Source organism: Rattus norvegicus, chromosome 15 (genome assembly GCF_036323735.1).
Source record: "Rattus norvegicus strain BN/NHsdMcwi chromosome 15, GRCr8, whole genome shotgun sequence".
NCBI lineage: Eukaryota > Metazoa > Chordata > Mammalia > Rodentia > Muridae > Rattus > Rattus norvegicus.
The window spans coordinates 12,807,606-12,825,539 of NC_086033.1; the positions used below are offsets into that span (position 1 = coordinate 12,807,606).

Below are 17,934 nucleotides of genomic sequence, written 5' to 3' on the forward strand. Positions count from 1 at the left end.
GAGTACTTCCTTTTGTGTGTACAGCAGGAAGAAGTGGTTGTCAGGGACAAGGGGTGTGTACTTCTTGGTTTTCCTTAAGCATGTCCCCGAGTCATGCACAGAGGATATTAAGTAGGGGATTCTCTCTAAAAATTCACTTTGAAGACACAGTTTGTCCTACTGCACATGGACCTCAGTCAGTGCAGGCTGGATAGACTCAGTGCATCCAGATCCAGGATACATTCAAAGATGCATGCATTACAAGGAGGAGTTGGCATATGCATTGCTTTGTTAGAAGTAGGGCATATGTGTGTGTCAATGCAGGTAAAGGTCCTGGTTGCTAAGCTCACCCAGCAGACTCCCTCAGTCTCCTTGATCATCATTCCTGCTCACCATGGCAACAGTGCAGTGAGATCTACATTGCTTAGTTTTGTTTGTTGTTTTGAAAGTTACCGTCTCGACCCACAGCAGAGAAAGCCAGACACCTCCGTGTGAACTGTCTACAGACTGAGCCATGTAACAGAGCTGTAGGCAGTACTTACACGCTGAGCATCTAAGACGCCGACTGGTCCCCAAAGTAAACAAAGTCGCAGTGGTCTCGAGAGTCTGGCAGGTAGAGCCCTGACTCCAGTCAGCATTTGATTCCAGCAGCTAGACACTTAGCAGAAGACCAGCTGAACTGTGTTTAGGGCTCTAAAAACTATAGTGCAGTGTTGCTCAAGACTGCAGTGTTGCTCAAGAGTTCATAGCAATTGCCATGAGGCGGCCAGCACTTGATCCATCTTTCCACACTCATGCTGACTTCAAACATGAGACTGCTTGGTCCAGGTTGAATAGAGAGAACCTGACACACTCTGGAACTTGACAAAGAAGTCATGCATTCTCCCTTTAGTTCTTACTGTTGTCATAAAACCACATCCAGCTGTTGGATAGATAATTCTGGGGACACCCAGAGGAGAAGGGATGTGAGAAATGTGGTTCCTTCTTTCTCTCCACCAAGCGTTCTCTGGGGTCTAGGTTGGTGACTGGCTCACCTGCCAGCCCTTATGCATTTGTATCAATGGTAATTTATTGCAAGAACCCACCAATTATAGCCCAGGGACACAGAGTTTATAGATCTATGTGGAAGTTTAGGTAGAATTATATGATGACGCACATCTGTAACATCATCAATGGGAAGGCTGGTGTAGGAGTTTGAAATACACTGCAAGATCCAGGCCAGCTGGATCCAGCTGGTAAAATGGTCACAGAAAAAAGGGGCAAGAGGGAAATGGAAAGGGGGAAAGGGAGATGGGAGAGAAGGAGGTGGAGGAGGGAACTTAAAAACACAAAAGGAAAGAATGAAAAAGTTAAGAAGTGACCACTTACTCTTGACAAAAGACAAATTATTCCCCAATAATTTGAAAATACATTTTTATTTTCTTTAGCATTTTACAAAGCACATTTACACAATAGCAGAAAAAAATAACATGCTTTCAACTTTCAGGTGAATCCTCTATAGAGGCATCTATTTCCTTTTTTCAGCCTGTAACTATGTATCTGCCTTAGAGACTCACTGTGTTCATAGAGAGCTTTCCGGAGCAGCCGATGGACACACTTTCTGCCATTGTATCACTGGTGTCCCTCTAAAATGCAGGCCCCCTTTGGGAGAGTCATAGTCTCTTCTGTGGGTAAAGATGGGGGCATTGAGGGCTTGCAAAATGTGGGTGACCTGAATGAGAGGTGCTAGGACAAAACACGACCCTACCTCAAAACTAAGAAGACACACTGGGAGGATTTTTGTCTGTTGTGGGCACATCTAGAAAACAAATCTGTGCAGCAGGAGAAAAAATTGAGGCTCCACTTCCTCTCAGAGGACAGCACTGATCTTTTTGATCTCCCCTAGTCACCACTGGAAACCATAGAAGCCAAGAAGCCTTTCAATTCAGATCGTGCCTACTAAATGTCCGCAAGCAAAATACTGAAATGATTTTTCTTCTATATGATTTCTGTTTCCCAGTTTGGAAGAAGAAGATAATGGGGTCTTTCCATAGCTAGTCACCATGCAGGCTACTGACAAATCATGAAAATAACTTTAGCATCCCTTGCTCAGTCACACGGAGCAACCGTGTTCGCACATCCCCACATTTACCCATTCAAATTCTTCACAAATTGCTTTGTAAAAATTTTATTATCATACAAAATGAGCCTGGGTTGGAAGATGGGGAAGAAAACAAGGCCCCTGGGATGCAGCCATGTTGACTTACAGGCAGATAAAACTGCTGCTTTGGGGCCTGTTTCTGGTTGAGCAACAGAGTATTTGAACAGTTTGTGCCATGCTCTCGGAGCTCAGTCCCTGGCACCAAGGCCCACAGTAGCAGCTCTACATGGAGCTCAATGCCTCTCCGCCTCACAGGGACCTCACAGGTCATGAGACCACAATGGAGCCCTGCTAATGTCTGACAGGCCAGCTTGCTGTGACTGTGCCCAGCTACTAGTTCCAGGAGACCCAACGGCAGGGATCACTTGCGCTTCTGATCAACTGCTCCCCAGTGAGGCACCTCTGGGTGATACCTGCCCTGCCCTGGGAACTTTGTGCTCTCCAACTACTGAAAGCAAGATTGTGTTTGGGAATTGACTAACTTCCTTGGGAAATCTGTCAGCTTTACAAGGCAGAACTTCTGGGTCCCCACAAACACTATGTTCTGTCATAACATGAAGCTCCCTAAAGAGTACTATTCCTGCTCGATACACTGAAGTGTGAGGCAAACAGGACAGGGAATGTCAGGGATTTAGCTAAAACTTAAGAGCACTTCCACCTCTTAAATTCTCTCTTAGAACCTTGGCTCCAATGGCACTCAGCATATGGAGCTGAATGGTGGAATAACACATTCAGTAAGAGGCCCTCAGTGAATGGCCAAGCAGTGAGCCCTTAAGCACTGCCTTCCTCAGATTATTGTTCCTGGTATAGACTCTCTTTGTTTTGGGGGACAGTTTGTTCCTGCCGTATTTTCCAATACTTATCTAAGTGTTCCCTAGTGACCATTCCATGTCAATTCCAAGCAGCCATCTTGCCTGCTAGTCATCAACATGGCATCGAGACTTTATTTTCCATAATGATTAAACACCTCGTGCAGGGAAAACAGATGAGCTACCTGGAATAGCTCATGTAGCAGCCCCATTGTTCATGTGTTTTTCTTATTTATGACCACAACAGACACAGAGGGGAAGCTGGCGTCACAGAATATAATGAAAGAAAGGGGAGCAGCATCTTGCTTTCAGGAACATAATATCCCACTTTCAGTTAAGGTGAAATCATTTTTATAATATGATCCGAACTTAAGCATTTCAGTATGATCAGCCAAATGCTGCACAGATGTGAAATCCAGTAGACTTCCCACATGAAGAGGCTACTGGGACTTCAGGGTAGACCATCCTCACTTTTGCAAATGACTATTGCCCAGAGGATGCATAAGCTACAAATATCCATCTGTCACCTAATCAGAAATGCAAAATCTTCCCTGTCCCTCTTAAAAATGTCAAAATAACATCAGCAGTGAAGTTATAACAGTCACATTTACTACATGCACATTAACGGAAGTCTCTTCGGGAAGTTGCTTCCTTGAGACACGTGTCTTAGCATCCGTGTGGGTTCACAGCATCCAACAGTCAGTGGCGTGTGCTAGCAGAACATCGTAACCATAAAACCAACGTATTCAAAGTTGTCATCTTACACCAAAGGACATTAACACAATCCAAAAGGTAACAAACATATATGGATCACATCCAGGCCCTGAACACAAAGAATCTAATATTCAGACAGAATCTCATACAGGGTTAAGGTCAGGATGTAATAGCCTTCAGTTTCCATCTACTGCTGCATGCTTAGAACGCTGAGTAGCTGCTGGACAGCTGTCGGGTGGCCTTGCACTGCCTGGCAGGTGATTTTGGTACTCATGGAAACCAACATTTTCAAAAAGTAGGAAGTGAACAGTAAAAGCTGCTTCAAATCAACTCTTTCTATCTTTGCACACAGAGAGAAGATGTGGGCATTTCTAAAGGAACACAGCATGTTTGCTTAGGTAATTCCAGAGAGAGAGAGGGATTCAAAAGGGCATGTATGTGTGTTCTATGCTTATTAATACTGATAGAATGCACTAGCTGATATTATTGCCTTTATAAATCTCAAACATAAGTGGTGACTTGGTGGTGATATCAGTGGAACTAGATATCATCATCCAGTTCCTTATTTGTCCCTGAGCATTAAAATTCATTACATTTAATGAGTCTCAGGTGGCACTTATGTAGGAAGACCTTTATTTGTATAAACTTGATAACAGTGTCCCCCAATGTGGGGGGGGCGCATGCATACGCACGCGCACGCATGTCTTGCTGAGGACAGAACCCATGGTCTTGTGGGTCTGCAGCCCATTGGTGTTCTACATTAGAGTACCACACAGATGCCCACATGAAAGCCAACAGCACATCTCTGGGTTTCTGCAATAGCTCTAACAATTCTTGTCATTCCTTATTTCCTTAAAGACTGTACATTTGTCACATGCCCTGCCTCCCCCCCCCAAAAAATCTTTGCTGCATTCAGTTCCCTGAGAATGGAGTGTTTTGCTTTTAAGGAATGAATTGAAGTTTCAAGTACAGATTAACAGAGAGAGCTGCTGGGTCAAAACATAATTAGCTGAAGCATTTGGGCATCAAAAGTTATCTGAAGAGATTAATTCAAATTCTACCCCATAGGATAATCAGTCACTTGGAATGAGATGGATTCAACAATTCACAGGGTTTCATTGTAAAACAAGTCATTAAAAATTATACAAAACAGAAAGAAAATATAAATGCAATCAAGAAGAGATCATGAGGCACGTAGTCTCAAGTAGCAACTTCTTTGCAGTAAAGACATTGATCAAGACAAAATGGCTGCTCTTGTTCCTGTCTGAAGGTCACAGAGTGAGAGCGCTGAAAAGGCTAACTCCGGTTGCAGGAGAAGGGCTGTATTACAGGACTTCCTCAGACAGTGCTTACATGGAGGATAAGCCATCTTTGACTGCAGAGACTGGAGTGGGAGTACGGGGGTGAGAACGCAAGGGGAGCACACACGTACTTTCCCTTCAGAGAACAGCCAGTTACTGTGCAGCTAGGCCTGAGCAGCTGTTACAGGGGTATGTGTTGGCTTATTTTGCTAATTTTACAATTTTTCTAATTGTTCTGTAATAAATACCACTCCTATGGTCTAAAAGAGGTACAAAGAAAGGTATCTCTTTCACCTTTTCCTCAGTAGACTATACTCATTTTAAAAAAATACCTCAATTTTTTTTCTTTATCAAGGCAACGGATGCCATTATTGTATATTTATGTGCACTGTCATTTGAGAAACAATTTGCCTCTCTAAGCATTCACCCCACAGCTTAGTGCCTCTATGTGGGGATTCTGTCATGACTCAAGCCTATGTCTGTCCCTCTAGGGCTCTGCCTCTTGCCATGCATCAGATGAGCTAAAAAAAAAAAAAAAAAAAAAAAAAAAAGAAGACTGTGCAGACAGAAATAAAGCATTGTTTCAGTGAATCAATAATAATATTTGAATTCCATATGTGAGATCCATCTATGGATGGAATTCTTTTAAAAGCTGAAAATGTACAATTCATCACTATATTTAATAATTAAACCTACAGGTATTTTCGTTGTTATCTTGGCTTAAAGACAAAAAAATCATCAGTAACCCTCACAGGTATCAGTTAGTATGTGTATGATCAAGGAGAGTGGAGGTGTTATGTAAATGTTAACCACACTAATTCTAAGAAATAATATGACTGCACATTATGTGATTTACATACTATTCAGGAAGGACCTACTGTGTTCTAATGACAGCCAATATATTGCACTATTCCATCATGCTGAAATGCAGCAATGTAATTAAAAGACCCCGAAAACCGATGGCAAGATAAACATGTAATTATAGCTTCCAACTTGCTAATTATGTGCAATGAGTTGTTCTGAAATGGAGACATGTACAGGTTGGGTGGATCCTGTACTGGAGTTATCAGAAGCCAGTTGAAGAAGAAGAATTTGAGCTTAGTGGCCTCGTAAATCCACTCTGCATAGAGGTGGAATGCTATTCTCACCTCTAAGATTGACATTCTGACTTCCTTTTGGGCTATCTCATGGATAAAGAAGGAATTTATATTTTGGTTTATAACTTTTGGGTAATTCTCAAACAGTAAATGCTTGTCTTACACACAGGTAATTTAGTAGGTCTACAATAAGAACTGTCATCTCTTTCACAGTCTATGACTTCTTTAACCTGATCTAAAGACGACACAAGCTTGATTAGCAGCAAACACTAGCCTTAGCAAGCCTCCCTCCTTCCCTGTATATACATATTGAACAGCAATAGACTCTACTAGTCTAGCTGCTATCCACGTATGCATACTTGTGTGCAAGGTTACCAATACTGTCTACACTGTGTCACGTTCCAGAACCTCTAGCACCCAAGTGGATCAGAGAGAACCAATCATTTCATTTATAAACTACTATATTCTGAATTTCTTTTAAGATTAAAAAGTGGGAACCCAATGGAATACCTAATATTTTGCACCTAATATTTTATAACTATTTTATCTAAAACTATTCTGTGTGCATGGAAGACTACATACTTTTAAGCATAGTTTCAGCCATCCTGAATATAAAATGTCCCTTTGAAGAATATACATCGTTTTCATGTTGACCTGGAGGGAAGTTCTGCGCTCTGTGCTGATGTTGCTCCACCCCAACCCTGGCAGCCATTTTGCCATGTTTTCTCCCAGAAGTACACTGATAGCCTGTTATTGAGCCCATAATGTACACTGGGGACAGAGCCCAGCACTCTGGGTGGCTCACACCCTCAGAGGACTATAAGAGCACTTTTGGGGCACTGTGTCTCTTTCCTATGCTGTCCTAGCAGCATCCAGTCCTGGGCATCTTGCTGTCACATCACGGCTAAAACTGGAGCTTGAACTTGACTGGGAAATTCCATTTTTTTCCAATGCAGGATTCTCATCTTTTGGCTGTGTAGCTCTTGGTCCCCCATGGATAAGAGTGACACCTAGAAGATCTACAAGTAGAAACAGTGCCATAGAGTCACAAATATTTCCATCCAACTCTCATATTTCAATAACCCTGGTTTAAACAAATAGGCCCAATAAATAAACACAATTAATAAAAACTAATTAATGAAATGGGAACTCTTAGAAAGCTCTAACCTTTTGCTAAAACTTGTTAATAACAGAATTTTTCTTAAGTTCTAAATACAATGAAAACCAGTGATTCCTCAGAGTGGATAATCAATGCCATCCAAAGTAACATATGTTACACGAATATCTGTATTTATTTAACTATCACAGGTTCATCAGATTTGATGTGCATTGAGAGAGAGAGAGAGAGAGAGAGAGAGAGAAACATGTTGCTTCTATATATCTATATCATGACAAAATTATTGTTAAATAATCTTAGGAGCCAGCAAGCTGGCTCACAGGGGAAAGGCACTTACCAACAAACCCAACAACCTTGACTTCAATCTCTGGGACCCATACGGTGAAAGAAGAGAACTGTCTCTTGAAAGTGGTCCTGTGACTTTCATAAAAAAAAACTCTGACACCCCCCCCCACACACAAGCACACTCAAAAGTATTAAAAATGTAATCATTTTTAGAAGATCTCAAATTTAGCATCATTTATAGGGTTATATAAAAACTCTAGTATATTCATAAACTAACTCTCCCTCCCTCTCTCTCTCTCCCTTCCTCCTCTTTCCCTCTCTCCCTTTTCTATCATCTCCTTCCCTTTTCTTCTTTCCTCACTCCCTCTCTCCCCTCACCGTGCGTTCGTGTGTGTGTGTGTGTGTGTGTGTGTGTGTGTGTGTGTGTGTGTGTGTTCATATGGGTGTGGAAATCACATGTCAACCTTGGGTGTTGTTCCCCAGGACACCATATCTCTTCTTTTTTTAATCAGGGTCTCACTGACCTGAAGCTCACTGAGTAGATTAGGCTGAGTGTCCAGTGAGCCTAAGGGATACGTGCTGGGATCACGGGCACATATGACCACACTTGTTTATCTCTAAATTTTGTAAAACGAAATAGTTTATGTCTACAGGTATTTTGCCTGTCTGTATGTTTGTACACCACTTGAATGCCTGCTGCCCAGGTGGGCCAGAAGAGGGCGTTAAATCCCCTGAACTGCAGTTACGGTTCTGATCCACCATGTGCGTGCTGGGAATTGAGCCCAAATGCTTTAGAAGAGCAGACAGTGTTCTTAATTACTGAGCCATCTCTCCAGTCCCCATCCCTGTTGTAGTTATTTTTAGCATGGGGTGTGTGTGTGGGGGGGGTCCTCATACTTGCAGGGCGAGCATTTTCCCACTGAGCTGCATCTCAGCGCCATATTTACAGTTTAAGGCTCTCACTTATTCACAGATCACCTGGCCAATCACTGAATCAGTAAGCTGTAATCTGCTGTGTTTCTAGCTTAGATTGCAGGGTTTACATTTATTCACAGATGAAACTGGAGAGGTACAATTAAATAAACCAGTTCAGTCACTCATTAAGACTCTAAATGCACACACCTAATTTTTCATTTCATACACTCTTCAGTTTTTCTACAAAAATATGAAGCTTTTTGGTTCCCTTGCTCCTAAGACTCTGCTGAAATGCACGCACAGTGACAATAGTTGAGAACTTCTGTCCCATAACTTCAAACCAAGGGCACTTGAAATAATAAGATGCTGAAAGTGAGGAACAGAGAGGTACACACCCACAGAAAGCTTGTGTGCCCGGCACTGAAGCAAAGCAAAAAAGTAAGAATGCAGATACCTCACAGGGATGCTGGGAGAAGGGCACCGGAAGGATGTGATGTCTATGAACCATGGACCCTCGCAAGATTAAGATTACTCATCTTGGCTCGACAGTCCCAAATCAGAAGCAGTGCTAGATTTGCAAAGGTTGTATTTTAGAAATATGTTATCAAGCCAAAAGAGCAAGTGGTTGAATAACCTCATGTGTGATTCATAAGAAAGGCTCGCTGGAATGGCAGCAGGAAGAGAAAAGCGAGAGACTGCATTGAGCTCCAAAAGGAATGTAATTTCTCTGTAATGACCTTTGCAAGCCGATCTTGAGTCCTCATTTTCCAGGCTACTACCTGTCCTTAAGGAACACTTCCAGATAATTTAGAAAGCTAACACAAGTGGCTCTCCTGGTTGCAGTAGGAAGTGTGCTCTCACAAGAGAAGCCTGCTTGGGGGAGCATACTCCAAAAGACTGTATATCCTAAAACAGCCCTGAGCATCTGGGGCACATGCTAGATGTAGATGGTTCAACTTAATGGCTCTTTGGGAACACAGAGGAACAAACTGTGAGCTGCTGCTACCATGGCCCGTGCATGCCCTTCCGTGCATAGTACTTCCACACATCCTGGCCAATCCCCCAAATGGGAGGGCCTGACTTCTTTTCCATTGAACTTCTCTGGTATTTATGCACTTCTTGGTCTGACCTTAGGAAAGGCCAGAATCAGCAGGAATGGGTGCTTCCTGAGGAAGGTAACCGACAAGGACTTCCAAAAAGCTGGGCGATCACTACTCGGTGGGAGAACTCAGGGCACGCTGTTGACCATGCTTCTCAGAGTGATGTCATGGCCCAAGACTGAGATACACAATATGGAAACTCGCTTGATGGTGACATCTTACTGGCATCATCATGCTTGTCATTACCTCTCAAATAAACAAGTGGATTCAAAGTGTTGTGCTATCACTTTGCCTAATAGTAAAAACCACAGGAATTCCAAACTGGATTTCAACTTATCAGATAGTCTGTTTATCTTTAAGTCACCAGAGGAGGCTTTGCTTGGCTTTGTGGATAACAATGGATATCTGAGCTCCCAGCTCTTCTAGAATGACCCAATCAAAATCAACCAACCCAGAAATGCTTTCCCATTGTCCCAAGCTCATTATCTGATGAGCAGGCAATGACTACTACAAGGTAACCTTTTACTTCACAGTAGAACACAGTAGTGAAGTTTCCATGGAAGCCGGCCAACACATATTCCCCCTCAAAGCAAATATAATGGCATTTAAAGATAATTTATTGAAATTCAGCTTTCAGGAATCAAGGGTGGGGAAAGCAGATCTGATGGTTAACTGCACCTCAATTCACCTTTCACCTTTGAAAGTAAACTCTGGATCTCACCTGTTAGTTGTAAAGTTGTAATAGCCACTTTCCTCCAGGACTTCTTCAATCACAGTCTGCAACCGACAGGCAGTTCGGTTAATACGGGGTTACAAGCAATACAAGTAAAAGCACAGAGGCTGAGGGAACTCTACCTGCATCTGCTCATATGTGATTCCCTCTTCCACTTCAAGGCCGCTGGATGGACCTGAAACACAGCAGTTATAGAACATCAACGTTTGCTTCATAACGTCTTACTTATACCCTACTGGCAATTAATATTTCAGCGACAACAAATATGGTCAACTTCTTAACTATAAAATCTCAAAAGCAAATTCCATGGCCAGAGAGGTGGCTGAGCAGGTCATAAGCCTGATTACCTGAATCCCTCCTGGACTCCTAAATGTTGTCTCTGACCTAAACACACACACACACACACACACACACACACACACACACACACACACAAAGCATGTGCGCACACACATAAAAATATTTTTATTAATAATAAGTAAATTCCAAAATGTCTTGGCCTAGCTTCTCCTCCATGCTTGGTTGTTCCAGGCAAGGCTGTTACACAGCAATAAACAAAGACATGGGAGCAACACGAGGACATGGGATGTGTGTTAAAGTGAATGGTGATTCCAGGCACACAGCACCTGCATGCACCGGGAGGCTGCCCAAACCAACTGTCAGTGTCCCCTGAGCCAGCTTGCACTGACCTTTGAGGAAGCCCCTAGAGACAGGCAAGAGAAGGGTTATTAGGTTGGGAAAGCATGAAGACAAAGTACTGGCTCGTTTTAAAGCCTTGTTTAAAGCTGCTGCCCATAGAGCAGCAGGTTCTGGCATCTGGATTTGCTGAGCCTCCTGTGACGGGGGCTAAGCTTCTGTTCTACAGTAGGGTGGCTAGCTGCCCTGGGAGGAGTTAGTTTACCCAGACTCGGGCTTCTGAAAGAGTTCTATCAGTGTCCACTGCACCTCAGTTACTTGGATGAGTTTGGCCAGCAGGCGAACTGACCCAGTCTGGGAGCAGCTGTTAAAAGCAAATGACTTCAGACATTCTGTTATCTTGCTCGGGAATTTCTCGGGGTTCTATTCAAATGACACTGTACCCAGCAGGATTCGATTTGTGACAAGAATACGCATCCAAAGTTTAACACCATGCAAAAAAAAAAAAATGATTTCTTAGGCAACAACAATACACCCCTGCAAGTTATCAAATATTTATCTAACTGTGAAGCTTCTCTTCCAGAGCCTGTGTCCAGTGTTACTGCAGTTGCTGGGGAGCTCTGAAATCTCAGAAGAATAGGATTCTGTTTCTCATCTTCAAGCATCTCAAGGAGAATGTGGCCACGCTGAGCCCCTCCAAAGGCATGGCTCTTTTTGTGTTCACTGGACCTCCTCACATCGAATATACAACCTCGAAGTAGTGTTTATCATGCTTATCATTTTATTGTGGTATTCTTATATTTACTCCCATGTTATTGGAGGAACTGAACTGCAGAGGGACAAGATCATCTACTGAATGGCTGAGCTGAGAAATCCAGGTATCTGGAGTCTGTGTCTTGGAGCTCATGAGACCCAGTTTCCTTATGTGGAATTATTTCTGAAAAGAAGAAAAAAAAAGGCAGATGCCTGATGTGGATTCTTTGGGTGTGTCTCAAGTTGTTTCCATTTTGAATATTTAAGCCTTCCATTTCTGCCTTTTATCTTCCTGGATTTGACTTCATCAGGCAACCAAGAAAAAACTGTAAAGGAACTACAGCTCACCCAGAGACTCCGCTGTTTGTTTATGGTGTTAAGAAGCAATGGAGGGAGCAGCCCGTATGGAGACGTGGTCTCTAGGAGCCTCTAGATCCTACTCAGTGTATCTCCAACTCCTGCCTTGGTGAATGAATGGAAACAGACTCCAGTGTGTGTGTGTGTGTGTGTGTGTGCACACGCGCGGTAGAGGTGACGCTTTAGGGCAGATGTCTATATGAGCAGAACAGTTCTTTCTGTTTGTTTGCTTTTTGTGCAAGCCAGCTCCCTCTTACCTGTGGGGTCACTTGGGGACCAGTTTTTTGCAGTGCTTGAATGGCGAAGTAAGTGGTAATCTGAGGTAAGAAAGTTCGGTTCGATAGGTTCTGGAGACCCCTGTGATAACTGAAAAAGGAAAATGCAAACGTGTATCAGAGGCAGACAGACAGCAGACAGAGGGAAGACAGATGGCAGGCCGTTTCTGGGCAAGGTGTCCCATTCACTTCTGGAACTTTCTTTCTCGGTGCAGGAAAGTTGGAGTTCTGTGGTAGACAGAGAAACACCATCCTGCTTCCAAAGGATTGAAAGATTGGAAGCAGAAAATTACAGTAAAGGCAGGTCAGATAGTCCCGTAGTCATGTGAGAAAAGCATGCTTTGTAAAGGCAAAAGAAAGGCAATGTAAATACAACAGCCGGGGCCTGGGACAGCAAGATGTTATTTTTAATCAGCTGTGAGAGGAACGAAGCCCTGTTATTCCACAGAACAACATGCTTAGTCCAAATCCAAGTGCCTTTTTCCTCATCTGCTTTAACGACGCCTTCTTGTTGGACCACAGCAAACAAGTTCCTTAATACATTTTTCTAAATTACTATTAATTAACTTGGTTCTCCAAACATTAGTTCCTAACACTCTATTCGCCCAGTGACAGAATTTATTAAGTCCCAACTGTTTAATACTCTTCTGTACAGCTGAAATTTTAAATAGAATTTCCTAATGGAATTTTAGGCTATAAATATTTTCCATCTCTTTATATCTTTAATTCCACCCAACGCTTGGACTGGCCAAGTTTTAGTGCCTGAGTTAATGTACTATTAAAACATCAAGTATTAATAAACCAGAAGCAGACAGCACAATTTGAACGGGGCAGTAGTAGTTAATTTGGATTTACAAACTCTATTTATGAGTTGGGCATGTCCATTGCCAATCACTTGAGAAGACTGGCAGCAAAACCATAACTAAACATGTGCCACCTGTCACCTAAAACACGTATGGTGTGCATATGTGTGTGCCCTTATGTGTTTATGCATGCATGTGCGTTCGTGCATGTGTGGGCATATGTGTGTGTGTGTGTGTGTGTGTGTGCGCGCGCGTGCACATGTGTCTGCCCATGCACCCTCCTCCTTCCACATCCATCCATCTTCTCTGCCTCCCTTCCTCTTCCTTCTATCAAAATATGTGTATAACAATGTTCATAGCATACTATTTTACAGTAACTAAAAAGCTGGGAAAATCTCAACTGTGTACGTAGACAAATACACCATGCTGAGCTCACAAAGCACATTCTACAAAGCGATGAAGCAAATGATCAACAACGAGGACGTGGATGAATAGTGAACAAATGGAGTCTGACACAGGAGACATAGCAGGAAGCTTCACCTATGCATTCTTTTATAATCCATCAGAACCAATGAATGGCGATGGATGTCAGGGGTATGATATGACTAGGAGGGAGCCTGATGGACAGTTGGGGAGACTCTGTGTGCGGCTGTGGTGGAGGTCACGGGGGTGAAAGTGTACTTCACTCTATATTCTGCGTTATCTTGATACGTTTTAAACTAGCTAGTCATAACTATCCATCACTGCACATCAGATACTGTGAACACATATTGCTTGTGTTGTCCAGTTTCCACACACACACACACACACACTTTATTAGAAAAAAATGTGGTTCTGTCCCTTTTCATTCTTGAAAATCTGCTGTTCTTCAGTGGTAGCTGACAACTCATGTGTAATGTGACAAGACCGTCAGACCCTGAGTGGAGATGGCCCTGGGCACGCCACCTCTTTCCCAGCCTGACTAACAGTAGTCTCTCGCACTATGCCTTGGAATATTTCCTGTGATCCTGAGGACAACCTCTTGGTGTTAGAATGTCTTCAGATGGCGTTGTTTCAGCAAGGGCTGACCTGGATATCTGAAATGTTTACCCTCATTACAGAAATTCTATTCACTTTAACTATTAAGTGCACCTTATAGTCCTAAAGATTCCACAGCCAGTAAAAGACCTAAAATCTCAAGTAAAAGGATCTAACTTGTGAGTGAGGGACCTCAAGACTGCCATTTTAAGATGGCAAAAGAAGGTGGCTCTTTTAGTGGTATTCAGCCTTTAAGAGCAGGTTGATTAAGACTGGTGTCTTGTGCCACATTGACACATTCCTTTAGCTTGTGGGCCTTAGATTCCCCAGGACCTAGGAAATGGCCCAAGGACAAAGGCTGCCTCCAAAACCCAGTGGCCTTGTGTTTGAACCTAGATGTGATTATTTTTATTCTAGAACTGTCCAGAGGTCCTTTTTGTAGTCTAGATTCTAGGTGTAAATATTCTTGTAACCAACTAATCCTCTTGCCTCACACCACTTACTGTGCTTTACAGCGCCCATCCTTTGGACACTGTGGCTCATATGAGGCTGTCATGTATAGAGTTCACACTTGAGAGCTGTGCGATCAAGTTACGAAAAAGAAACAAAACGATCAAACACAAAAAAATCTTAAATTGTCCCTGGGCTGCAGAATTCAGAGGTGACCTTCCACATCACATGGGGTCTGACTGGGTATATGTAGGACAGCATATAAATAGTGCGTGTGCCACAGGCAATGCAAAGACGGCACCATGGAAAGTGCGAGGGTTGTCAGGAGGAGGGTGGACAACTTCACCCAGGTGGTGCAAAAGCTGGGAGATGCTTAACGACTGCGGCTCAACTCACTGCCACTGGCTGAGTACTTAAGACACCATGGCAAGTTCATTTTGGCTCTTACCACTCATTGCCTTCATCTGTGGATGAGGGAACTGGAAAGGCCATTTGCCCAAGGAGCACAGAGCAAATGTAGAATCTGAACCAGAGCCTGGACAACATCCTAAGGTCAAACATACCTTCTAACCCCCTTGGATTGAGACTTGAGGACACAAAAAGATAAAAAGTCCGAAGAGGTTGACATTCTGACAAAGAGGAAAGGATACTGTTTCTACTGATCTTGATGTGGGCATAGGGAGCTGAAGGCGACTCTAATTCTGGATGGGCCAGATGGCGACATCACTGCTGCCCAGTAGGTGGAGACACAGAGGAAACGGAATGTATTTGAAGTCATAGTCTGTATGGCTAGAGGAAGCTGTAAGTGCTTAGTATCCTCACGATGGCATTGTGAGCTCTCAGCTTGCTTTACCGTACTTTCTCTCTTTGCCTGACACATAAGGCCTGTCCTCTGCCCTAGAGAGCTCGATCAGTTCAGAAGTCCAAATGACTGCCTACACTTTTGAACTAACAAGTCAAGGAATATATTAGAGAGAATAGACTGTGACTGTCACCACCTGGCTCCAAGACATTCCCAGTTTGAGACAGATACTGTGCCATTTAAGTTCTTCATCAGTTAAGAACAAATATTCAGTCAATTTCCCAAACATCATCTTTTCCATATCAGAAACCCTTGCTCTCTGCTGGAGAGCAACTTCACAAATGGCATGGGATCTAACCAGCAGAGAGAACTTTGGGAGACACAGAACCCAACATCAATGAGACCCGATGCCAGAAGTAAGGGGGGAATGCAGCTCAGATCTTCATTCTCTGCCCCTCTGCTCTAATTTCATGTAACTCCCTTGTCCCCTGAGACTGGATGCCATATTAGAAGCTGTAACACATTGCCTAGTGTCCCATGTTCTCTAATCTACAGCTTCTTTTAGTTTACTAGCTTTTCATAAGCACTTTGTTATCAGAAATGACCAATATCTACTGTCACCTTTTTCTTCCACAAACCAAAGTCTTTCTTCTCCTTTTCTGCCTAGGGTCTGTAACACTAAGCTCTTAGATGAACTCATGCTTGTTCCCAGTAGATGGCATTACTCACTCTCCTCAGAGGCTCCTGTATCATTTCTTCATAGACACCAATGCCAGCCACCACCCTATCCACCCCATGCCTCAGTCCAGAAAAGGTTAATTAACTCAGACACAGCAACCCTGAGAGGCAGTCTCTTCCTTGGGAGCTGTTCTGCTTGCCTCCTTATTCTACAGCTCCTGCCTATGATAAAAACTCCTGCCTAAAACACACCTTTCCCTTGCCTGTGCAGTTCATTTTTCAGGCTCATAGGACAAGCTCACTACTTGCCTTTGATTGTCCGGGGCCCTCACACACGTCCAGAGTTATGCTCACGTGAGGCAAGAATGCCGCTGTTGTTCCCAGGGACGTGCCACCACTGGTTTTCACTGAAATATATTGGTTCCCAGTCTGGTAATCAGGGAATGAGAGCACAGGAGCTGTGTAACATGGAGCTCCTCTCCCGTTTCACGCTTGCTCCATCTACAACCTGTTAGTTCCTCCATTTCTCTCTCTGGTTTTTTAACATCACCCTTTCACTTTTCTTAGGACCTTACATTAGTTGGGGGTTGGGAGAAGCACTTCTCCCTTTCCTTCTTTCTTTCTACAATCCCTATATCCCAGGCTGGGATTACCAAGGAAGTGAGCTGAGCTTAGTTAAGCTGGAGACAAAGCTGTCTGAGGCCTACAGCTTTAACCTTTCCTCCACGAACCAGTATCCATTCATCCTAACTTCTGCAAGCCAGGGAGTGATTCTTTTTTTTCAAAACTATTGGTCATGGTCCGAAGAAATCATATTAAATATTTGCCTTCTTTCCCTGGCTTACGGTGCCACATAGTTGGAAGCTAAAAGTGCACCTGAATAGTATACCTGTTCTATAGGACAGTGGCTGACCGAATGCCTGGGTAAAGAGATAGCTGCTAGGCTAACAAGCACTTGGAAACAGCGGCACCTTGGAGGCCCGTATAGATTTGTGACAGCCAGTGCCAAGTCTGGGAGATGCACAGAATGCTGGAAACCCTAATTTATATCCTACTTGTACAGGCCAACAAGTGATTCCCAGAGCAAAGACCACAATAGGTAGATTCTAGGTGTCCTCATTCTTGCTTTCACCTCCAGGTTCAGTGACAGGGATAGGCTGAGAAAAGAGTGTTCTGATGCCATCACCTTCTGAGTTAAAGACTAGCCGCCAGCAAAGAGTAAGAGGGAACCTGGGTGTTTCGGTGGTCTTAGTTTTCTGTCTGAGGCTTCTTTATAAACCTGTGCATACTCTCAGGGGGAGGAAACGCTCTGCTGTTCACAGAGCCCCAATCTCAGTGCATCTGGACTTCTCTGGCCTTTGCTCTTCCCCTTGTCTTTAGCTGGGTGCCAGGGAAACACCCCTTTCCTCATTTCACCCTGCTCGTATCCAGATGCAACTAATCGTGCATTGTGGAGGTCGCTTAGATAAGCCCATTGGAGGGGTGAGGCCCCTTCACTCAGCTTGAAGCAGCCAGATCAGTCATCCTAGGTCCCCAGCAGCAATTACGGCCACCTCTTCAGAGAGGAGAATAATGAGGAGACACTAGCTGGCCAGGCAATGTGGGGATAAGGACTTCAATTGTTGTCCTTAGCCAGAAGCTAGAACTGTCCTTTGTTCTGTGCTAGACAGAAGATAGACATGCCAGAAGTGATGGGGCTCCTGCCCCTGGCTCAGCTTCTTGTTATCTTTCTTCTTTTACACAGCCCCCTGGAAGTTAGACCTGACTGTGTAACCAAACCAACTATGCACACCTGGCACACAGACGTCTCACGGGGAGGCCAGCTGGACTGACCAGCTCTCCTCCATGCCTCAACCCAGTTTCTTCCATAAATCATGAGAAGTCGCTAAACTAACAGCCAAGGTGAAGTCTTTTGATGGTGACCTGCTCTGTACAGGTGTTCTCTGTCTCTAGCTCTCACCTATCTTACAACA

The 17,934-nt window shown here is 43.6% G+C and overlaps 1 protein-coding gene across 5 annotated transcripts in view; it reads right to left on the reverse strand.

Moving 5' to 3' along the window:
* Positions 1 to 1,375: 1,375 nt before the first annotated feature.
* Nek10 (NIMA-related kinase 10) overlaps positions 1,376 to 17,934 on the reverse strand; it is a 204,699-nt gene continuing 188,140 nt past the window's right edge. For 4 of the 5 annotated variants that reach the window (XM_063274764.1, XM_063274765.1, XM_063274768.1 and 1 more), the window contains 4 exons: positions 12,194 to 12,302; positions 10,313 to 10,365; positions 10,179 to 10,234; positions 1,376 to 7,059 (listed from right to left, as the gene is read on the reverse strand). In XM_063274764.1, the coding sequence (XP_063130834.1) occupies positions 7,002 to 7,059; positions 10,179 to 10,234; positions 10,313 to 10,365; positions 12,194 to 12,302 (276 nt within the window). In that variant the 3' untranslated portion in view covers positions 1,376 to 7,001. Of the gene's footprint in view, positions 7,060 to 10,174; positions 10,235 to 10,312; positions 10,366 to 12,193; positions 12,303 to 17,934 lie in introns of those variants that run through there. The other variant, XM_063274766.1, reaches the window with a different exon arrangement.